This window comes from Chlorocebus sabaeus, chromosome 11, assembly GCF_047675955.1.
Source record: "Chlorocebus sabaeus isolate Y175 chromosome 11, mChlSab1.0.hap1, whole genome shotgun sequence".
Taxonomy (NCBI): Eukaryota; Metazoa; Chordata; class Mammalia; order Primates; family Cercopithecidae; genus Chlorocebus; species Chlorocebus sabaeus.
Genome location: NC_132914.1, coordinates 48,775,507 through 48,799,888, shown reverse-complemented (window position 1 = coordinate 48,799,888; position 24,382 = coordinate 48,775,507). Strand labels below are relative to the sequence as shown.

Sequence of the window (24,382 nt, the reverse complement as noted above, 5' to 3'; positions counted from 1 at the left end):
CCCTTTCTTAAAAATAGGTTGCGGAAGGGCAGGGTGGCTCATGCGTATCATCCCAGCACTTTGGGAAGCCGAGGCGGGCGGATCGCTTGGGCCCAGGAGTGCAAGACCAGCCTGGGCAACATGGCGAAAACCCCTTTTCTATTTAAATAAATAAATTAGTTTGCAAACTTGAGATCATGGCAATTTTTTGTTTGTTTGTTTGTTTGTTTTTGAGAGGGAGTCTTTGCTCTTTGGCCCAGTTTGGAGTGCAGTGGCGCGATGTCGGATTCACGCCATTCTCCTGCCTCAGTCTCCCGAGTAGCTGGGACTACAGGCGCCCGCCACCACGTCCGGCTAATTTTTGTATTTTTTAGTAGAGACGGGGTTTCACCGTGTTAGCCAGGATGGTTTTGATCTCCTGACCTCGTGATCCGCCCGCCTCTGCCTCCCAAAGTGCTGGGATTTACAGGCGTGAGCCACCGCGCCCTGCAGCAATTTTTTTTTTTTTTTTTTTTTTTTTTAAGAAAACACTCAAAGCAGTTCCTCATATAAGTAGATAACTCAAGATATTGCTTGATTCTTTATAACTTGGGCAGGCTGCAATAAGTCATATTGCTGAAGACTAAGACCCCATGAGCGAGGAGAAGGCGGGATCATGTTCCTAATGGCGTATGGTACTGGCGAAAGGAAAAGGGAGCTTTGGAGGAGAATTCGTTTTTTTAAGATCTGTAACTGAGAGTCTACTCTCCTCCCCGATTAAAAGGTTGCAGCAGAGCTGCCGCCTCCGGAGCGGGTTTGCCCGCCGGCTTCGGCTTTGCAGCAGTCACCGCCTACAACTCCCGGCATGCTGCTGGGTGTGGAGCCGGCACGTAGACTCCATTTCCCAGCCAGCCCCGGGTCTCGGTCAGGACGTGCCGGCGCCTATAAGAGCCAGTGCGCTGCGGCCGGAGCCTATTGTTAGCCGGAGCCGGGGCGGTTCTGGGCGTCTGCTGCCGGGGGCGCCCGAGTTGCCGGAGCCGCCCGGCCCTCTCTGCCTGCCGGCTGGGCTGCCCACCGCCCTCCCTCCCCGCCCTGCCGCCCTGGAAGCTCCCCGGCCGTCGCCGCGGGGCCCGGGACTCGCTCGCTCCTCCTTCCTTCCCACCCGGGCTAGGGCGGCGGCGGCGGCGGCAGCGGGGGCGGCAGAGACCATCACGGGAGGAGGCAGCTGCGGCGGGGCCGGTAATGGGCCTAGGGGTGCGGGGCGGAGGGTGCCGCCTCGTCCTTTCTCGGGATCGGCCCTCGGGCGGCCGTGGAGGAGTGGTCAAGCCCAGAGCCGTGCGGATGGAGGGGTCAGAAACGAGAGGCTCGGACGGGAGCGGTCGGGGGGCGGGGAGGTCGGGTGCCGTTGGGGAGGAACGGAGTCGGGAAGAGGCGTGGGAGCGAGGGGCACGGAGGACGCGGGCCCGGACTGCGGGGGCAGCTCGCGGGAGACCGATGGGCGGCTTGGAAGCCTGCAGGATTGCGGATGAGGATTGAGTTCGGAATGGAGTGGAGAATGATGTAGGATGGAGGAAAGTGAAGGAAGGGGAGGGGGAACAGAGGAAAATGTGGGAGGAGTGGTTGGGAATTTGTGAGTAGCAGGCAGGAAGGGATGAGGAAGGCTGGGTAGGGGCTGCAGAGGATTGGAATGAGCGGGAAGGTTAGCAGGAATCAGAGGGAGGTCGACCGAGGGCTGAAGGGTTCGGAAGGAGTGTTCATTAAAGGGAACTGGTGACTTGACATGTCCCTTCGCTCCTGTTCCTGATGCCTCCCGTGTTTTTGGCGTCGTGTGGGAAAATGAAAGCATCAGTGGCCCTGGTTGCTAGCTTGATCTTTTTTCATAGGCCCAAACACGCAGCCAACTGCCACCCTTCCCTTTTAGGGCTGTGGTCTTGATTCATCCTTTTAAAGGGGTTGAGAGTGACAGTGTGACACACAAACTGTTCTTCAAAATGAAATGCTAGAAGTTATCCCCACAAGACAACACTGTCCCCTTGTCCTGCAGTTTTCAGTTCAAGGTAAATCCATAGTTCAGATTTTTTCTTCACTGGCTTTCTGTCTTGCGAATCCGCAAAGCCAGGATGTTGGTTGTGCCTGTGTTATAAATGACTGGATATCCTTGAGAGTTAATGCAGCATCATGTTCCAATTCCCACAAAGCTCTGTCTTCCACACAATGGTAGTTTAGGCATGGAAAATTCTAACCTTGTGTTAGCGAATGGGTACAAATCAGGGAGTGGGGGTGGTGAGTGCACGGCTTTCTTTAAACACCTGGCTTAAGCCAGGGGTTTTCATTTGAGCGCTTTATAAGTTCATGATCCTGGTGATCACAAAGACACATGGATCCATGAAATTCATAGTATTTGAGAAACTACAGTATCTTGTAAAAGGAGAAACAGGACTGGTTATTTTATTCAGATTTATCATAACACAGCAGCAAGCCTTCCTTCCTCCAACCCAGCTACAGATGGTAGCCCTGACCATCTTACTGGAGATTTTGATTCCTTGACCTTTCGCAGAAGGTTGGGTTCCAGTCAAGTGAAGACGCTTTCTCCTGTGAGATGCAGCTTATTATTTTGGACTCATTTAAGAAGACACATATTACCTAAACTTTGCAAATAGATTCTTCCAGAAAATTTTGCCTGAGCAGTCCCTCTTGCTGGTCTCACATATGCTGTGTTTTTTTTTTTTTTTTTTTTTAATTTTATTTGTTTGTTTTGGTGGTTATAGGAATCCTTATAGTCCTGAAAAAAAACTTAGATCTAGTACTAAAATACACATATGCTGGTAGACCTCTTTATTAGGTGCTAGCCTGATGTCTTCTATGCTCTGGATCTTAACTATTTCGTATACCATTGGGAAATCTTCAGCTAGAAACCCTTGAGAAAAGACCATTAGACATGTAGCCAGAAAGTGTCAACTGACCTTTCATTTCACTGGCATTTATAAGCTTTAAAGAGGGTTGCGTTATTTTCTCCAAAAGCATTTGTTGAGTTGGTCATTTTGACAGTTAACTGTCAGTTTTTACCTGCATTCCCAGGTGCTAAAACTTAACAAATGTATCTCTTGAACACGGGCATTGATCCTCTACCAATGAATAATTGAGAGAGGTAGGAATGACTGATTTTTCTAGTCGTAGCTTGAAAGATTAATTTGATGAATTGGAAAGTATGGAAACTCTTCTGTTAGTATTGCAAAGAAAGATTTCTTTTTTCAAAAAAATATTTTTATTTTATTTATTTATTTATTTTTGAGACAGGGTCTGGCTCTGTCACCCAGGCTGGAGTGCAGTGGCGCAATCTCGGCTCACTGCAACCTCTGCCTCCTGGGTTCAAGCAATCCTCCCGCCTTAGCCTCCCAAGTAGCTGGGACGACAGGCACATACCACCATGCCCAACTAGTTTTTGTATTTTTAATAGAGGCAGGGTTTTGCCATGTTGGCCAAGCTGGTCTTGAACTCCTGGCTTCAAGTGATCTGCCCGCCTTGGCCTCCCGAAGTGCTGGGATTACAGGCATGTGCCACCATGCCGGGCCAATTTTTCAAAATACAGAGACAGGGTCTCGCTGTGTTGGCCAAGTTGGTTTTGCACTCCTGGCCTTAAGCAATCCTCCTGCCTCAGCCTCCCAAAGAAGGATTTCTTCAGGGCACTAATGGAAGTGAACAGGAGGTTTGTTCTTGGTGCCCAGTGAACATCTTTATCTAAAAGTCAAGTTCATATCAGAGACTTGGACAAGGGGAGCTGGGTTAAAATTTAATCTTATATTGGTTGTTGGGACATAATAGATCTTTTTTCTTTTTAAAAAAATAATGGAGCTAATGTCAGAGAAAATGCTGCTAACAGCCTGGGTAGGGTGAAGAGTGCAATGGAGTCTCCTTGAGGATTTCCCTGAGTGCCATCCACGTGAATGGAAGAGTTTGACCATAAGTCAGTATACGTGTTATTTACACACATAGCCATAGGTTCTACTTATTCTCAGACAGCTTAAGGAAAATACTTTTCTCCTAGGTGTCACATCTTTTTTCTTCTTTCTTACCTATCTCCTGTCATTGCCCAGAAACCACTATTCCAGAAGTAGGAGGAGGAGAATAGAACAAGTAGCCAGCAATCCTTGCTGCATCCAAGCTCACAAAAAGTAACCTAGAGAGAACTGATACTCCTGAGGGCAACCGGGTTAAGACCGTGGAGAATTCTAGTAATAAAGATGATTTTGGAGCAGACCCAAGTTCATATGGGGCTTAGAGAGAAATATTCAAAGGAGATGCTACCAGAAGCCCGGGGACACCTGAGGAAAGAACAGAAGTAGACATTTACTTCCAGTCATAAATCCTTGAGTGTTTCCAGGCTGAGGAAAAAGCCTGCCTGCCTGCTTGCCTTCTTTCTTCTCTTCCCTCCCTCCCTCTTTTTTTTTTTTGACAAGGTCTCGCTTGACATGTCGCCCAGCTGGAGTGCAGTGGTGCAATCATAGCTCACTGCAAGCCTGGAGCTCTTGGGCTCAAGTGATCCTCTCACTTCAGCCTCCCAAGTAGCAGGGACTAAAGGCACACACCACCATACGCAGCTAATTTTTGTATTTTTTGTAGAGACGGGGTTTTGCCATGTTGCCCAGGCTGGTCTGGAGCTCCTGGACTCAAGTGATCTGCCTCCCTCAGCCTCTCAAAGTGCTGGGATTACAGGCGTGAGACACTGTGCCTGGCCAAAGGCCACTTTTCTAGTAGCAGCACTAACTGGAGCTCAGTTACAACTGAGGTGGGCCTCAAACCCTTTCTGAGAAAGCAGATTTTTAGCTCAGTCAGATTTCTCATATGGCTGATAAGTGGGGAGGCAAAATTAAATTCAGTGGGCAACATTATTATATATCTTTTTTTTTTTTTTTTTTTTTTTTTTTTAGACAGTTTCACTCTTGTTGCACAGGCTGGAGTGCAATGGTGTGATCTTGGCTCACCACAACCTCTGCCTCCCAGCTTCAAGCGATTCTCTTGCCTCAGCCTCCCAAGTAGCTGGGATTACAGGCATGCGCCACCACGCCTGGCTAATTTTTTTTTTAGTGGAGATAGGGTTTCTCCATGTTGTTCAGGCTGGTCTTGAACTCCCAACCTCAGGTGATCCGCCCGCCTCGGACTCCCAAAGTGCTGGGATTACAGACGTGAGCCACCGTAAATTCTATCTCTAAAAAATCCACCAACATAAGTATTCAGTCACAAGTGGTTCTCCCTCCCTGCTACAATAGAATGGAATGAGAAGTTTGTTTGTTGTTAGGTATCTTTTTTTTTTTTTTATACTTTATGTTCTAGGGTACATGTGCACAATGTGCAGGTTTGTTACATATGTATACACGTGCCATGTTGGTGTGCTGCACCCATTAACTCATCATTTACATCAGGTATATCTCCTAATGCTATCCCTCCCTACTTCCCCCACCCTACAACAGGCCCCGGTATGTGATGTTGCCCACTCTGTGTCCAGGTGTTTTCATTGTTCAGTTCCCACCTATGAGTGAGAACATGCGGTGTTTGGTTTTCTGTCCTTGTGATAGTTTGCTGAGAATGATGGTTTCCAGCTGCATCCATGTCCCTATAAAGGACACGAACTCATCCTTTTTTATGGCTGCATAGTATTCCATGGTGTATATGTGCCACATTTTCTTAATCCAGTCTATCATTGATGGACATTTGAGTTGGTTCCGAGTCTTTGCTATTGTGAATAGTGCCACAATAAACATATGTGTGCATGTGTCTTTATAGCAGCATGATTTATAATCCTTTGGGTGTATACCCAGTCATGGGATGGCTGGGTCAAATGGTCTTTCTAGTTCTAGATCCTTGAGGAATCGCCACACTCTTTTCCACAATGGTTGAGCTAGTTTACAGCCCCACCAACAGTGTAAAAGTGTTCCTGTTTCTCCACATCCTCTCCAGCACCTGTTGTTTCCTGACTTTTTAATGATCGCCATTGTAACTGGTGTGGGATGGTATCTCACTGTGGTTTTGATTTGCATTTCTCTGATGGCCAGTGATGACGAGCATTTTTTCATGTGTCTGTGGGCTGCATAAATGTCTTCTTGTTGATGGGTATCTTTAAACCCAGCTAAAATCTTAACCCATAAAAAGCCCTCGGCTTGCTTCTTTCTTACCATGCCCTAAGAATGTGACCTCTGATGGTAAGATCAGTAACCTGAAGAACTGAACCGATACTTTGGGCGTGTTTTTTAATTTAATTACAATTTTTATCAAATATTTTATTCTTTTTTTTCCTCCCTGGCCAAATTTATTTCAGGAATGTGCTTGTCTGAGACTTCTGATGGCTGAGGTTTCTTAGGTACATCTCGTGACTTGAATGCAGAATTGGATGCAATCTGGATAGATTAGGAAATACTTTCTCTAAGGTACTTATTAGGTCTGGTTGACTTTGTAGAGCTGATCCAAGAGCAGGCAAATTGCTTCCAACAGACACAGTCCAGAAAAACAGCTCTGTAGCAGGCATCTCTTAACACCACAGTATATTCTGGGTAGCTGCTCTGCAGTAATGCAGCCCTGTCGTTCTGGGCAGTGTTGTTATTCCTGCTGCATAATTAGCAACTAGTGAGATCATAGTCTGGGGAGATTCTGGCATTACTGAGGCAAGGGAGGGTTCGTGTCTCATCACACATGGCTCCCGCTCTGACAGCATTTCTGCTGAGCAGATTCGTGTCCTTCTGGAACTTAAATCCAAAGATGGAGGAAAAAGATTTGTACCTAGGAAATGGACTATCTCAGCCTCCTTGGTTGTATTAAAGCGTGTTGAAAACAACACTGCTTGCCATATTGATATAACCAGAATAAATTGTTACTTCTCTTGCTATTCGTTTTCCCCTTGCTGATTTCTTTATAGAGGGCAAAGATTGTAAAGCTACGATGTCCTTGCACAGAGGATGGTGACAGACCAGATGAGCCCTATTTTATGGAGCAGTATGAGATTGGGAAAGATTCTGGGTTTTGAAGCCATGCAGATTCTAATCTTGGGTCCATTCTTTGGTACCAAATTTGACCTTTATAGAAGCCTGGTGAGACACTTTACACTTGTGAAGATCTGGGTAAAGGGTTTTCCTGACTGCTAATGTCCTTCAAAATTGAGTGCCTGGAGCAGTATTTCCCAAAGTGTATTCCAAGCATTATTTGCACTCTAAAATACCTTGGAAACAGTAGGTTCCATAATCAGGTTTGTAGAAACACTGCATTCTGTGTTCTCTCAGCCGTCACCATCCTTATTAGTATATTAAAAACCTCTAAGAGGTTCCACTATAGGCAATTTTTAAAACCCTTTTGACACAGCAGTCCTATTTCTATGTAAAAGCTATTAATACCATAAGATAGGCACTTTGGGAAATGCCGGGCTGTATTATTGCTAGGAAAAATAAGTGGGTCTAGCCGGGTTCAGTGGCACGTGCCCTGTAGTCCCAGCTACTCTGGAGGCTGAGGCAGGAGGATTGCTCGAGTCTAGGTGTTCAAGACCAGCCTGGGCAACACAGTGAGACACTGTCTCTAAAATAGGTAAATAGTTGGGTCTAGTCTTGGTTTAGGCAAAGCCTAATTCTGCTTTTTTTCCCCTTTTTTTTTTTTTTGGCCAACCAAACAAGTAGCAGTGATAATTGTGTTTTTGATCTCAAGTTCTTCTCACTGGTCCCTTGGAGAGCTTTCCTATGTGATCAGAAGAGCAGCTACTGTGATTCCTGGGCTAAGAAGCCTAGACCCCAGCTGGATTGGAAGCAAAGGCCTTCCCTCCACTGGGAAAGGTGCCGCTGCTACCCATCTCATTATTCTAAGAGTGACTGAGAATGGAGGGGCTGTTGGGAAACGAAAGTAGGAGAATACTGGCCAGAGCTAGTAGAGAAAGAACATAGTATTGAGAAAGCAGACATCAGTGCTAGGTGAGGTGCGTGCTTTAGAGAGCTGTGTGTGTAGACTGGGGAGGGGTCTGTCTTGGGACAGGAATGCTGATTCCTTTTTTTCCCTGGGCAGAATCCTAATGTACCTGGCTAGCTGGTGGTGAGCAGGGGCTTTGGGGCCAACTTGTTGGGCTCCCCAAGGAAACCCCTTTGAAACCAATGGATGCATTCACGGGCTCGGGTCTCAAGAGGAAGTTTGATGATGTGGATGTGGGCTCATCAGTTTCCAACTCGGATGATGAGATCTCCAGCAGCGATAGTGCTGACAGCTGCGACAGCCTCAACCCTCCTACCACTGCCAGCTTCACACGTGAGTAAGCTGCTCCCTCCCTGCCTATACCCACATTCCCCAAGCAGTAGAACCCATGGCAGCTTGAAGCAGCTTCTGTGTGGCTTGGGGATTTGCCCTTAATCATCAACTTTCCTTGCTCTTTGGAGGACCTCATTTCTCTAATACTGTAGACTGAAGTCTGATTTATTCTAGCTGATTTTACTTGTGTTGTGGGTTGCTGGTTCCCAGAATGGGTTAAATTAGATTGAAGAAGGAGTCCAGGACTCTACCCTGCCCCCACCAGAGTCCCAGAGAGTTCCAGGAAATTGAGCTGTAGCAGGATATAAATGCTTGCTGCTTGGACAACTGGGGCAAATCCAGATTTCTTAATTCTTTTTTTTCTCGAGACGGAGTCTGCTCTTGTTGCCCAGGCTGGAGTGCAGTGGCGCCATCTCAGCTCACTGCAACCTCTGCCTCCTGGGTTCAAGTGATTCTCCTGCTTCAGGCCTCCTGAGTAGCTGGGATTACAGGCGCCCGCCACCACGCCCGGATAATTTTTTGTGTTTTTAGTAGAGACAAGGTTTCATCATATTGGCCAGGCTGGTCTCGAACTCCTGGACTCAGGTGATCCACCCGCCTCAGCCTCCCAAAGTGCAGGGATTATAGGCGTGAGTCACCGTGGCTGGCCAAGATTTCTTAATTCTTACGGGTCTGTTAGTTCTGGGAAAGAACTTCTGATACTATATATGAGGGGTTGCCCCTGGGCCAAATCTGGCCCAATGCCTGTTTTGAAACTAAAGTTTTGTTGGAACACAGTCATACCCATTGTCTGTGATTGCTTTCACGCTACAGTGGCAGAGTTGAATTATTGCAACAGAGACCTCATGGCCTGTAGAGCCTAGAATAGTTACTGTCTGGCCCTTGACAGTTCGCTGTCCCCTGCTGCAGATCAGTGCTGTCGAATGGAATTTTCTGTTACGATAGAAATGTTCTGTATCTGCATCGTCCAACAGTAGCCAGTTGCCATATGTGGCTATTGAGCACTTGAAATGTGGTTAGTGGCCGGGTGCAGTGGCTCACGCCTGTAATCTCAGCACTTTGGGAAGCTGAGGTGGGTGGATCACTTGAACTCAGGGGTTTGAGACCAGCTTGGGCAACATGGTGAAACCCCGTCTCTACAAAAAATACAAAAATTAGCTGGGTGTGGTGGCGTGCACCTCTAGTCCCAGCTACTCTGGAGGCTAAGGTAGGAGGATCACTTGGGCCTGGGAGGTTGAGGCTGCAGTGAGCAGTGATTGTGCCACTGTACTCTAGCCTGGGTGACACAGCAAGACCCTGTCTCAAAGGAAAAAAGAAAATAAAGAAATATGGTTAGTATAATTGAGCTGAATTTTTTTTTTTTTTTTTTTTTTGAGATGGAGTCTTGCCCTGTCACCCAGGCTGGAGTGCAGTGGCACAATCTTGGCTCACTGCAACCTCTGTCTTCCAGGTTCAAGTGATTCTCCTGCCTCAGCCTCCCGAGGAGCTGGGACTACAGACACACCACACCACACCTAGCTAATTTTTGTATTTTTAGTAGAGACGGGGTTTCATCATGTTGGCCAGGATGGTCTTGATCTCTTGACCTCGTGATCCGCCTGCCTCAGCCTCCCAAAGTGCTGGGATTACAGGCGTGAGCCACCATGTCCGGCCTGAGCTGAATTTTAAATTTTATTTAATTTTAATTAGCTGATATTGCCACATGTGGCTAGTAGCTGCTGTATTGGACAGTAAAGCTATAGATCGTTATATCCAGAAAAGATTACCTAGAGATCCTCTTCCCAGCTGATGTCTAAAAATGGATTTTGTGGTCATCTGTTTAGGTATAGTCAGTCTGGAGGCAGTGGTATGAACCAGCTGAGGTTCAAGGTCCCTTCTGACAGAGCATTTAGGATTTGCAGATATTAGACAGTTCTCTAGGTATAGAGAGCACGTTTAGAGAAGAAGAGTTGAGAGCCTAGATGGATGAGAGCGAGCAAGCTCCCCAAACAGGTCATCCCTGAGTTAATAAAGCATCTCTTGGCCAGGCGCGGTGGCTCACGCCTGTAATCCCAGCACTTTGGGAGGCCGAGGTGGGCGGATCACCTGAGGTCAAGAGTTCAAGACCGGCCTGGTCAACATGGTGAAACCTCGTCACTACTAAAATACAGAAATTAGCTGGGTGTGGTGGCACACGCCTGTAATCCCAGATTCTCAGGAGGCTGAGGCTGGAGAATTGCTTGAACCCCGGGGGCGGAGGCTGCAGTGAGCCAACACGGCGCCACAGCACTCCAGCCTGGGCAACAGAGCAAGACTCCATCTCTAAATAAATAGACAAATATGGCCGGTTGCGGTGGCTCACGCCTATAATCCCAGCACTGTGGGAGACCGAGGCGGGCAGATCACGAGGTCAGGAGATGGAGACCATCCTGGCTAACACGGTGAAACCCCGTCTCTACTAAAAATACAAAAAATTAGCCGGGCGTGGTGGTGGGTGCCTGTAGTCCCAGCTACTCGGGAGGCTGAGGCAGAATGGTGTGAACCCGAGAGGTGGAGCTTGCAGTGAGCCGAGATCGCGCCACTGCACTCCAGCGTGGGTGATAGAGCAAGACGCCAAAAATAAATAAATAAATATATAAGTAAGTAAATAGAAAAATAAATAAAACATCTCTCTGTGCTCCCTTCTCAGCCACATCCATCCTGAAGCGGCAGAAGCAGCTGCGGAGGAAGAATGTACGCTTTGACCAGGTGACTGTATACTACTTTGCCCGGCGCCAGGGTTTTACCAGTGTGCCCAGCCAGGGTGGTAGCTCACTGGGCATGGCCCAGCGCCATAACTCTGTACGGAGCTACACACTCTGTGAGTTTGCCCAGGAACAGGAGGTGAACCATCGAGAGATTCTGCGTGAGCACCTGAAGGAAGAGAAACTCCACGCCAAAAAAATGAAGGTGCCTAAGGGGTCTGGGGTCTGCTGTTGTCCATGTAGGAAACCATTTAGGTTCATTGGTTGGTTGGTTGGTTGATTTTTTTTTTTTTTTTTTTTTCCGGGACAGAGTCTTGCTCTGTCGCCCAGGGGGCTGGAGTGCACTGTTATGATCTCAGCTCACTGCAACCTCAGCCTCCCCGGGTTCAAGCGATTTCTTGTGCCTCAGCCTCACGAGTAGCTGGGATTACAGGTGTGCATCTGTCTAGTTTTTGTATTTTTAGTAGAGACAGGGTTTTGCCATATTGCCCAGGCTGGTCTCGAACTCCTGGTCTCAAGTGATCTACCTGCCTTGGTCTCCCAAAGTGCTGAGACTACAGGTGTGAGCCACTACACCCAACCAATTTTTTTTTTCTTTTAATTTGACTGTTGTCCTTGGGGTATAGAGATTTCAACTCTTTCTAATGAGAAATCTCAGATTTGGAATCAAATCTTAGTCCGAGACTCCCTTCTTTTTATCTGGCAGGGGAGGCTACCAGATATAGCAAAATGGCTTCCCTAAAGTTTCCTCCTCCCAAACCCCCACTGCCTTCCTCAGTTTTATGTATGTATGTATGTATGTGTGTTTTATTTTGAGACAGGGTCTCTCTCTGTCACCCAGGCTGGAGTGCAGTGACTCAATCACAGCTCATTGCAGCCTTAAACTCCTGGCCTCAAGCCATCTGCCCATCTCAGCCTCCCAAGTAGCTGGGAACCACAGGCTCATGTCACCATGCCTGGCTAGTATTTTTTTTAATAGTAACGGGATCTCAATTCCTGGGCTCAAGTGGTCCTCCCCTCTCGACCTCCCAAAGTGCCGGGATTACAGGCATGAGCCACCATGCCCAACCTCCCCCAATTTTTTCTTTTTTTAGGTTTAAAATGTGAATATGTCCAGGCATTCAGGTCTGTCACCCTGGAACCCAAGGAAGCACAGTTTTCAATTTCTGGTCAAATGATTGTCCCTTGACTGGATGCACAGAACAGGTTTTGGATATTTCACATTCTCTGAAAGGATCCTGCTGTTTCTATAACCCCCATCACCCTTATGTGATAATCTTGTAGATACAAACAGCATTATCAAATAGTTATTTAGACTTGTGTAATACTATGCCTGCCACCTGATACAGCACCAGCTCTCTGAGAGAGAGAGAGACTGGGAAAAGACCCACCTTAGATGCCTCTTCATAGCCACCCTTTTTTTTTTTTTCTTTTTGAGACGGAGTCTCGCTCTTTTGCCCAGGCTGGAGTGCAGTGGTGCCATCTCGGCTCACTACAAGCTCCGCCTCTTCGGTTCACGCCATTCTGCTGCCTCAGCCTCCTGAGTAGCTGGGACTATAGGTGCCCAACACCACGCCCGGCTAATTTTTTTTTTTTTTTTGTATTTTTAATAGAGATGTGGTTTCACCATGTTAGCCAGGATGGTCTCGATCTCCTGACCTCGTGATCCGCCTGCCTCGGCCTCCCAAAGTGCTGGGATTACAGGCGTGAGCCACCGCGCTCGGCCCATAGCCACCCATTTTTTATCTTGGCACTGTTTGGTATTCCCGTAGCTATAGTTTCTACTAATTCTCAACAATTTCCCCCAGAGATCCTGATTCCAAATTTGAAGAACACCAGTTTAAGCCTGGCCAGGTTTCTTTGGAGCCCAAAGCATGCTGACCCATATTAAAACAGGTAGCTCCATTATTTCCAGAGTCATGAGAGAGACACATTAGAATGTGCTGTAGTTGGAGAACTGGTGGTAGAGGATGTAGGCTAACCAGAGCATCTCATGCCTTTCTTTCTCTGAGAGCTCTATGTCTACTTCCCTCAGACTATTCCTAAAGCCCTACACCTGTTTTTCTCACTCTAGAATGACATTCAGGCTTCCCTTTCCTCTGTCTTAGGAATTCCATCACTGACCCTATCACCTTCCAGCTGCTGTAGCAACAGCTGGGCAAATAAACACTGTTCTCATCAATTGCACTGAAGGCATTGCTTCCTTTCCCTAGAAGAAAACTCCTCTCTCCTAAATCTGGCAGAGGAATGATCTGTCAAAACAGTATACCATCCTGTTCTGTGTTCTCCACTTACAGGAATTCTAGGGACAAAGCCAGGCAAACCCAAGACAGATTGAGAAGCTCTACTTGTTAGCAGGATGTTTAGTGAGCACCAGCAGTGATGACATCTAATACAGCACTTCGTTTTTTTAAAGATGGGGTCTCATTTTGTTGCCCAGGCTAGTCTCAAACTCCTGGGCTCAAGCGATCCTTCCACCTCAGCCTCCCAAGTAGTTGGGACTACAGGTGTGGGCCACTGCACCAGGTTTATCTTTATATGTCAAGAGGAAGCCCTTGCTTTACCTTAGCTAGTTTATTCTTTGCTTAGATTTTTTTTTTTTCCCCTCTCTTGAAACAGAGTCTCACTGTGTCACCCAGGCTGGAGTGCAGAGGCCTGATCATAGCTTAGTGTAACCTCAAACTTCTGGCCTCAAGCAATCCTCCTGCCTTAGCCTCTTAAATAGCTGGGACTGCAGCTGCATCACCACCACGCCTGGTTAATTTTTGTAGTTTTTTTTTTTTTTTCTTTTGAGACAGGGTCTCTCTCTGTTGCCCAGGCTGGAGTGCAGTGGCACAATCTTGGTTAACTGCAACCTCCGTCTCCCAGGTTCAAGCAATTCTTGTGCCTCAGCCTCCCTCAACTGAGATTATAGGCATATACCACCATGCTGGGCTAATTTTTTTATTTTTAGTAGAGACGAAGTTTTGCCACTTTGGCCAGGCTAGTCTCGAAGTCCTGGCCTCAGTTGATCCACCTGCCTCGGCCTCCCAAAGTGCTGGGATTACAGGAGTGAGCCACCGTGTCCGGCCAATTTTTGTAGAGACAGGGTCTTGTTCTGTTGCCCAAGCTGATCTCAAACTCCTGGCCTTAAGCGATTCTTCCCCCTTAGTCTCTCAGAGGTGCTGGGATAACAGTAATGCGCCACTGCCCCAGGCTGTTTTTAGCCCTCTATAAGAGAGGCAGTTGGTTTAAAAAAATGTACATTCTGCATCTCTCATGTACCATCTAATGTTTGTCTTCCTTTGGGGTTGTTCCAGCAGCTGCTTGGTGTTCTGCAATTTTAATCATAATTTTCCTAATATTTTTATTTCATTTTTTGTATTTTGGCCTGTTATCCATATGGAACTCATTATCATGAACAGTATAAATTGGGAATCTTTTTTCCCCCAGAAAATATCCAGTTGTTCCAGTACCATTTAATAACTAGAAGACTCTTTTCTCACTGATGTGAAATGCCACTTCTATCTTGATATTTAAATTCTCACATCTACATGAGTGTCCTTGTGTTACATCTCTAATCCTTTGCCTATGAGAGGACAGTAGGAGAGGGGATGCTTAGGGGGAGGTCAACCCTGGAGATGTAGACAGGAGCAATCCTGAGATCCACAGAAAGGCCCTTGTAGTTGGCCTGCCTAGTACTGAAAACACTGACTAGGGAACCTCCAGAAGCCCCACGTTACTTTTCATTTCTCTACCGCCTCCCCCACAAACAAACAAGAAAACCAGGTGTGTAGCTGATTACCCAAGTCTGTTGCATCACGTCTCTCCCAGGAGTTGTCCCTTTACCAGCTCTACTCTGTGGTTGTCTGATGAAATCAACCAAAGGCTCCAGTCACGTGGCTTTCATCCTGCTAGCAGCTTCCAGAGCCCCAGGGATTATGAGGCCTCATTTTCTTTACTTGAATTCTCTAGTGAGTTTTCAGAACTCTTTCAGCCACGGCTTGTCTTCAATGACAGATGTCCTTCCACTGAGACTCCCTTTCTTGGCTCTCTATCCATCCCAGCCCAGAAAACCCAGATTTCTGCCTGTACCTAGTACACTCAGTGTTATTGATACCACCTTTCCTCACATACAGCTTTTCTTTGAAGTCAAATAAAAAAGGATTAGGCCCGGTGCAGTAGCTCACACCTGTAACTGTAGCACTTTGGGAGGCGGAGGCAGGTGGATCAGTTGAGGTCGGGAGTTTGAGACCAGCCTGGCCAACATTGTGAAAACCCGCCTCCACTAAAAATACAAAAATTAGCTGGGCATGGTGGCAGGCACCTGTTATTTCCAGCTACTTGGGAGACTGAGGCAGGAGAATCACTTGAACCCAGGAGGCGGAGATTGCAGTGAGCCGAGATCATGCGCTGCACTCCAGCCTGAGCGACAGTGAGACCGTCTCAAAAAAAAAAAGTTAGAAAGGAGAAGGAATACATTTTTTCTCAGCTAAGGGCCTTCTTTAATATCTGTTAATATATTTGCTTTTTCTCCTGACAGTAAAATGGAGCTCTTTAAGTGCATGCACAGATAATTGTTCACACTGTGGGGATTTGGGTTCATTGATGAAAGACCTGGTAGCCTTTTACTATACTTCGATGTGCCCTTTTTTTCAAGAACGTAGTTTTGCATGCAGTGGGTGCAAGTTGAAGGTGTTTCACATTTTTCTGTATATCCAAGCATCATCCAGTCATGTACCTTTTTCTCTCTGTGTTAGAAGGCAAGTGAGCGTAAATTAGGGGACACGTGTCTGGAAATGGAGGGTACGTTTGTGGAAATAGATTTTCGTATAGGAGGGAAGATGAGACGGGTTTTTGAGAAGGTTGGACCCAGAAAGGTCATGGTGCATAAGATTTCCCATCTTCCTACTCTGGATTTATTCTTTTGACCGGTGCTAGTAAATATAGCAGCCAGTAGTCACATACAGCTATTCATTAAAATTATGTAAATTGGGCTGGCACAGTGGACCCCAGCACTTTGGGAGGCCGAGGTGTGTGGATCACTTGAGGCCAGGAGTTCAAGACTAGCCTGGCCAACACAGTGAAACCCTGTCTCTACTAAAATTAGAAAAAATTAGCCAGGCCTGGTAGCTCACACCTGTAATCCCGGGAGGCAGGAGAATCACTTGAACCCAGGAGGCGGAGGTTGTAGTGAGCCAAGATCACACCACTGCACTCCCGCCTGGACGACAGAATAAGACTCGTCTCAAAAAAATAAATAAATAAAATGACAGTTTTCCAGTTGCCGCATTTCTAGTGCTCAGTAGCCACATGTGCTAGCAGCTGCCATCATTTTGGACAGCACAGATATTCCCATGAATATCTGTGTTCAAGGGACAGCGCTGCTCTGGGATGGTCATTGAGGAGGTGCATGCCACTCATGTCTATGAGGCTAACCTTTCCTGTCTCTTGGCAGCTGACCAAGAATGGGACAGTGGAGTCGGTGGAGGCCGATGGCCTGACGCTGGATGATGTGTCAGATGAAGATATTGATGTGGAAAATGTGGAGGTGGACGATTACTTCTTCCTGCAGCCTCTGCCCACCAAACGGCGACGGGCCCTGCTGAGGGCTTCTGGGGTCCACCGCATTGATGCTGAAGAGAAGCAAGAACTTCGAGCCATCCGCCTGTCACGGGAAGAATGTGGTTGTGACTGCCGACTGTATTGTGACCCAGAAGCGTGTGCCTGCAGCCAGGCTGGGATTAAATGCCAGGTCCGTCCAAGTTGGCCTGAGATAGTATATCTACACCAGGGTCAGCGTGGTGAGGTGTGGGTGCCACTGAACATGGGAGGCCCATTCAGGGGTGCTTCCCCTGTGGCTGTGAACACTCTCCAATTCCACAACCCTCCTCCATCAACAGAGTAAGCAAAGAGCACATGGCCAGGCACGGTGGCTCACACCTCTAATCCTAGCTACTTGGGAGGCTGAGGTAGGAGGATCTCTGGAGTCCAGGAGATTGAGGCTGCAGTGAGCTGAGTTCACACCAGTGCACTCCATCCTGGGTTACAGAGTGATTCCCTGTCTCTTTAAAAAAAAAAAATTTTTTTTTTCTTTAAAAGAAAACAAGCATGACAGGATTCTTAGGCTGTGGAGGTATCTCATCTTTTTTTGTTTCATTTCTCAGAGGTGACAAGAAGCAGCTGTTAGCAGAGGGATGAAGGGGAGTTAGTACATTTAACATTTAGTAACTGTTTCCTAAATACTGATTCCTTGAGATAAAAGGAAGCAGGGCTGGGTGCTGTGGCTCACATCTGTAATCCCCAGCACTTTGGGAGGTTGAGGCAGGCAGGCAGATTGCCTCCCAGGAATTTGAGACCAGCCTGGGCAACATGACTAAACCCCATCTCTACAAAAAATACAAAAATTAGCCGGGCGTGGTAGCATCAGCCTGTAGTCCCAGGTACTCAGGAGGCTGAGATGGGAGGAGGATCACTTGAGCCTGGGAGGCATAGGTTGTAGTAAGCTATGAATGTGCCACTGCACTCCAGCCTGGGCGACAGAGCAAGACCCTGTCTCAAAAAGTTAGAGAATGATGGGGGCCTATAGATTCTATCTGCAAACACTTATTCTTAGTACCTTTATTCCAATTTTGAAAAATCAAAATAGTATTCAGAGCTTTATAATTCAGGATCAGACATGGCCTAGCAGAGCTTAAAACCATAGTCACATGAAAGAGAAAGTATCATGTCTTTTTGGCTGCCCTTTTTTTTTTTTTTTTTTTTTTTTTGAGACGGAGTCTCGTTCTGTCACCCAGGCTGGAGTGCAGTGGTGCAATCTTGGCTCACTGCAACCTCCACCTCCTGGGTTCAAGTGATTCTCCCACCTCAGCCTCCCAAGTAGCTGGGATTACAGGTGTGCACCACCATGCCTGGCTAATTGTTGTAATTTTTTTTTTTTTTTTTTTTTGAGATGGAGTCTCGCTCTATCGCCAGGCTGGAGTGCAGTGGCATGATCTCGGCTCGCTGCAACCTCTGCCTCCTGGGTTCAAGCAATTCTCTTGCCTCAGCTTCCCGAGTAGCTGGGACTACAGGCGTGCACCACCATACCCAGCTAATTTTTATATTTTTAGTAGAGACAGGATTTCACCATGTTGGCCAGGATGGTCTCAATCTCTTGACCTCGTGATCTGACTGCCTCGGCCTCCCAAAGTGCTGGGATTACAGGCACAAGCCACCATGCCCAGCCAACTTTTGTATTTTTAGTAGAGACACGGTTTCATTGTGTTGGCCAGGCTGGTCTTGAACTCCTGACCTCAGGTGATCTGCCTGCCTCAGCCTCCCGAAGTACTGGGATTACAGGCATGAGCCATCGTGCCTGGCCCCTTGTTGGCCCTCTAATGGGGGACAGTTTAAGACACATTTCAGTTGAAAACGACAATACCATCCCAAAGAATGAAATTTATCTGGAACTTAATTACTGAGGGTGTAGATGTTGAGTCCTTGTGATTGGATTTCTCCTAACCCTTTATTTCTAGCTGGGTAACAAACACTTGTGGTAGATCTGGCCAGATACTGCTTTTCAGACCAAAGTCCCGTAATGAGTTATTCTGTTACACACACACCTGATAACAGTCCTAAGAATTGATGCAGCTGGGCCTGGCATGGTGGCTCACACCTGTAACTAGCAGTTTGGGAGGCTGGGGTGGAAGGACTGCCTGAGCCCAGGAGTTTGAGACCAGGCTGGGCAACATAGCGAGACCCTATTTCTTTTTTTTTTTTTTTTTTTTTTTTTTTTTTGAGACGGAGTCTCGCTCTGTCGCCCAGGCTGGAGTGCAGTGGCGCGATCTCGGCTCACTACAAGCTCTGCCTCCCAGGTTCATGCCATTCTCCTGCCTCAGCCTCCCGAGTAGCTGGGACTACAGACGCCTGCCACCACGCCCGGCTAATTTCTTTTTGTAGTTTAGTAGAGACGGAGTTTCACCGTGTTAGCCAGGATGGTCGCGATCTCCTGACCTCGTGATCCACCCGCCTCTGCCTCCCAAAGTGCTGAGATTATAGGTGTGAGCCACTGCACCCGGCCGGGAGACCCTATTTCTACAAAAAATTTTACAATTAGGGCCTGGCGGCCAGGCGCGGTGGCTCAAGTCTGTAATCCCAGCACTTTGGGAGGCTGAGACGGGTAGATCACGAGGTCAGGAGATCGAGACCATCCTGGCTAGCATGGTGAAACCCCGTCTTTACTAAAAAGTACGAAAATAAAACTAGCTGGGCGTGGTGGCAGGCGCCTGTAGTCCCAGCTACTCAGGAGGCTGAGGCAGGAGAATGGCGTGAACCCGGGAGGTGGAGCTTGCAGTGAGCCGAGATCGCACCACTGCACTCCAGCCAGGGCGACAGAGCAAGACTCCATCTCAAAAACAAACAAACAAACAATTAGGGCCTGGCATGGTGGCTCATGCCAGTAATTCCAGCACTTTGGGAGGCTGAGGCAGGTGGATCATGAGGTCAGGAGTTTGAGACCAGCCTGGCCAACATGGTGAACCCGTCTCTACCAAAAAAATACAAAAATTAGTGATAGTAGGTGCCTGTAATCCCAGCTACTCAGGAGGCTGAGGCAGGAGAATTGCTTGAACCGAGAAGGCAGAGGTTGCAGTGAGCCAAGATCATGCTACTGCACTGCAACTTGGGTGACAAGAGTTAGACTCCGTCTCAAAAAAAAAAAAATCTTTTAAATTAGCTAGATGTAGTGTGCTTTGTGCCTCTAGTTCCAGCTACTCAGGAGGCTGAGTGGGAGGGTTGCTTGAGCCCAGGATTGCTGCAGGCTGCAGTGAGCCATGATGGCACCACTGCACTCCAGCCTGGACAACAGAGCAAGACCCTATCTCCAAAGGAAAAAAAAGTGGTATAACTGCACTGGAGATTTCTGTAAGTCAGTATCATAGAAAGACATTGTGATTTGTACATACTTGCTTGCTTGTGGTTTTAATTTTTCCTTTTATTTTTGGTTTATGTGTTTTTCCTGTTTGGAATACGAAAGTGATAAGGAGGTAGAAAGCATCTCCTTTCCAGATTATCCCTGGTCTGTAAGTTAATTATCTTGGCAACTGCTTCAGAACTAAACTAGTCAACCCTCAGGGAAAATAAAGCAGGTAGCTAAAAAATTGGCCACTGTGTGAACCTGCGTTCTAGCACCTTAGCAAACTAAGGCATATTTGCTTAGTTTCCCCAGAATGTATTTTTTTGAAGTAGCAAGATCTTCCATTCACTGTCCCATGCCTGTCATTGCAGAAGGCCATAGGCTTGGGTCCAGCCATTTGTTGTCTCAGTGAACCAGGTTAAGTTCTGAAAAAGTCTCTGAGGCTCGTAAATTTTCTCTGTGAAAACTATCAGCATTCAGAGAAGTATCTGTGGACTCTTAACTGGAAGGACCCTGTGATGTGATTTTTGTCTACTTTTTATTTGGAAGAGGAAACAAAGCCCTAGAGATAAATGATTCTCTTGAGGTCACACCACTAATTAATGGCTGAGCTGGGATTGAAATGCAAGTGGTCTGATAACTACTATCTAGTGTTCTCTTAGCTCACACTGCATGCTATGCTTTGAATTGGTTGCTTTTCTTCTTATAAGGAGACCTCAAATCCCAACTGCCTGTTTGCCAACTGATGTCTCCTATCTCCATTGTTAGGACTGTAGGTCTCATCTGCCCCAACCTTCTTGTCCCCACTCAGGTGGATCGCATGTCCTTTCCATGTGGCTGCTCCCGGGATGGCTGTGGGAACATGGCAGGGCGCATTGAATTTAATCCAATCCGGGTCCGGACTCATTACCTCCACACCATTATGAAGCTGGAGCTGGAGAGCAAGCGGCAGGTGAGCCGCCCAGCAGCCCCAGATGAGGAGCCCTCCCCCACTGCCAGTTGCAGCCTGACAGGAGCACAGGGCTCTGAGACCCAGGACTTCCAGGAGTTCATTGCTGAGAATGAGACAGCAGTGATGCACCTGCAGAGTGCAGAGGAACTGGAGCGGCTCAAGGCAGAAGAAGATTCCAGCGGCTCTAGTGCCACCCTGGACTCGAGCATTGAGAGCCTGGGTGTGTGCATCCTGGAGGAGCCCCTGGCTGTCCCCGAAGAGCTGTGCCCAGGCCTTACAGCCCCCATTCTCATCCAGGCTCAGCTGCCCCCAGGCTCCTCTGTCCTGTGTTTTACCGAGAACTCAGACCACCCAACTGCCTCAGCGGTGAACAGCCCATCCTACTTGAACAGTGGGCCCCTGGTCTATTATCAAGTGGAGCAGAGGCCAGTCTTGGGAGTGAAAGGAGAGCCTGGTACAGAAGAAGGCTCAGCCTCTTTCCCAAAGGAGAAGGATCTGAATGTCTTCTCTCTCCCTGTTACCTCACTGGTGGCTTGTAGCTCCACAGACCCAACTGCCCTCTGTAAATCAGAGGTGGGGAAAACGCCCACCCTAGAAGCGCTATTGCCCGAAGATTGTAACCCTGAGGAGCCTGAAAGTGAAGACTTCCGCCCTTCCTGGTCCCCCTCAAGCCTCCCCTTCCGCACGGACAATGAAGAGGGCTGTGGGGTGGTGAAGACCTCCCAGCAGAATGAGGATCGGCCCCCTGAAGATTCTTCCTTAGAACTCCCTCTGGCAGTGTGATAGGGGCTAGAGGTCCTGCCTCTTACCCATTCTCTATTTATTCCCTTATTTTATCTAACACCATTTCAAAACAAAACTGTAGAAGCAGCTGCTGCTCCCATGTTATTTTATTGGGGTCTTTGGGGAATGGGTGGGAAAGGATTGTTTGAGTATTTTTTAAAAGGGAAACAGTACCAAGGAGACCAGCCTCAGCTTGATCTGGGGATCCTGGGGCAGAGAAAGCTGCATAGTGCTGAACACTGAGCTTTCTGGGCCACTGGAACAAAGAACTAGGATCTCACAGGAGAAGCTGGGTAACTCAAGCAGCTAGTCTTTCTGTAGGGACCAGAATACGAGAATTTGAAGAACATGGCAAAGCTCCTTCTCTCCCAAGCCCCAGGCAGAGTACAAGCTCATTTTTCTCGGTGGCTATTCTGATACCCCATTTTGGTGTGTCATAATACTTCAGACTAGAAAGTCACCTGGTCGAGTCTCGGGAGGAGGGAGTGGAAGGGTCTCTGCTTCTGTACAAAATCTCCAGGATTTACAAAAATTTAACCTGCCTTCCTTCAATCCCCTATTTGGTAAACAGGTTAATATTTGACATGTTTGGTGTTCTCCGACCTGTTCCCCACACTGGGGATTCCTGGTCTGTAACTTGAATTGTTTCTTCCACATGTTCTTAAGTACTAGAGTTAAACTTGTCTATGTCTTTTTTTCCCTCCATCCTTTTTCCTTTGGAGAAAAAGAGCTGGATTGGCTGGGGATGTGCTATAAAGAGCCTGAGCCTTCTGTACGTATCTGATGCTAGCACTGTCAGGCAGCTTTCGGCTGGGGCTCACCCATCCCACAGGAGGCCTATGTGGAGCATTAACTGGCCAAAGGAGGCAGCGGGAACAGGCTGCTTGCTATTTGGAAAGATGACATATTTGTGCTGTGCTTGTTTTTTCACCCAGGTTTTTCCCTCTTTGTGAGATCTGAGCTTTAGTGGAATGTAGGATGTGGCAATCTTAAGGTCACCAACCAGTTTTTGTTCTTTTTTTTCCTGTATCTACCCTCATGGTTGTTTTCAACATACCAGGTTAGAGAGTTCTTACACTGTTCTAGTTCACGTCCAAGAATCGCAAATGTTTATTGGACCCCTCCATCTTGATGATGTATAAAAATTGGAAGCCACGCCAGTTCTCAAATGCCACATGCAATTCCCAGATTCCAAAGGATTCAAGTTCTAATTATAACCTTTGAAGCATATAGAATGGAACTCATTCAGTTTGATTCAGTTCTTACCTCTGAATCAAATACATCAGGGGGAATATGGTTCCTGTTCATCCTATGTTCTAAGATCTCCATTGAACAGCACTGATTTCCTTTTATTAGCAATCTTTGCCTCTGTTCTAAAATGGAGGCAGTAGGGAGCAAAACTATTCTTCTCAAGCATCCTTTACACCATACATTACTTCTGGTATGGTTTATTAACCACACACACACACACACACACGAGTGAAAAACTGTGTTGGGGGGAGACACTACTTATCTTCCTCATAAAGCCTTTTCTGTGGGATACTAAGGCCTTGGTGTCTTACAGAAACCATGTATGTCGCAGAAGCATTTCACCCCTGAAGTCTCTAAACTCTGAGCCTGAAAGGATTTGTATTTAATACACATACATTGTTAGTTCATTCTGCCTCTCCTATTTGTTCCAGTGTCTGCTTGGTTTTAGTTTGGAGGGGAACTTAAGTACATAAATCCTTATCTCTCCCCATCCCCTAGCCTCACGAGTTGAGAGTCTTAAGTACCTGAGATCTCGAAGCTATCCAGAACTGAACTAGACTCCCCTACCTTAGACTGGTACCTGCAAACACAGGACTGAAGCTTAATTGGGAATTTGGCTTTATGGAGAAAAGAATCTTTTTCAAAGTTTGTGTCAGAAGGGGAGGGTGAGGTCTGCACATTGCCTCTGCAGGAAGGCTCCAGCTTAATCTAGGAAGTAGATTCCAGCTGCACAGTGAGGAACACGTTAGCTTTTGGGATCAAACCAGGAATATGAATCTGTAATTATTAAGCTCATTGCCAACCCATAAGATAATTGATGTTTCTGAAAACCTGTCGTTTCTTAAATCTAAGTCCATCCCCTTCATTAACTCTACAGTTGTGATTCACACTGATCCCAAACTTTTGAGTGCTAAACATTAACATTTAGCATTAACTGTCTTGTCAAGCAAAAGGCCTTCTCTACAACCTAGTCCATCTCACTTCTGGTGCTACCTGAGTTGGACGGAATTCTAGCTCATGGTTGCTAGGAAAGCTAGGCCTCTGATCACAGAAGCAGACAGCTTCAGCCCCAGTCTAGGCCTAGATAAATGACTCTTCTCACCACAACTCCTACTATTTTCCAATTTCCTTTCTCACATACTGTACACAGGTAGTATTTTCAATGTGAATCCAAAGCTTGTCTGGTTCTCTGAAAATAATTTTCTCCCCTTTAGGTTCTTTACATTGTGATAATGCTGTATTTAAAGAGAATATTTAAATGTAATATTAAAGAAATATTCAAAAGAATGGTGTGTTGCTCTTTGTCTCGGCAGGCCACAATTCAGTTACTTGTTAGAAAAAGGATGCTTCTCCAGCTTCGTTATAAAACTAATTAGGTCAGTTAGGAATTAATGTTAACAATAGAAACATTTTGTGATGGAAAAATAGAATATTCTCTTTGGACTACCAAGAGCTGGATTGGTCATATGCCCTTGTGTACCTGTTCAGCTGAAGCAGGCCTTGCTTGTGTCTGTTGGAGCTTTGCCCTGTCCCTACTCTAGGCTCCCATTTTCTCATTCCATTAACTAT

General features: G+C 46.9%; 1 protein-coding gene across 3 annotated transcripts; it reads left to right on the top strand.

Annotated features, from left to right (window-relative positions):
- The first annotated feature begins 926 nt into the window (after positions 1–926).
- Positions 927–24,100, top strand: CSRNP2 (cysteine and serine rich nuclear protein 2). 3 transcript variants are annotated; one of them, XM_008003249.3, is made up of 5 exons: positions 927–1,197; positions 7,993–8,229; positions 10,898–11,157; positions 16,390–16,686; positions 20,639–24,100. In XM_008003249.3, exons 2-5 carry the CDS (start codon positions 8,079–8,081, stop codon positions 21,560–21,562), a joined length of 1,632 nt encoding a protein of 543 aa, XP_008001440.1. In that variant the 5' UTR covers positions 927–1,197; positions 7,993–8,078; the 3' UTR covers positions 21,563–24,100. The 3 variants fall into 3 exon arrangements, with proteins under 3 accessions (XP_008001440.1, XP_037853035.1, XP_037853036.1); XM_037997107.2 differs by having other exon boundaries at positions 927–1,307; XM_037997108.2 differs by lacking the exon at positions 927–1,197 and adding an exon at positions 4,873–7,766.
- Positions 24,101–24,382: the final 282 nt, after the last annotated feature.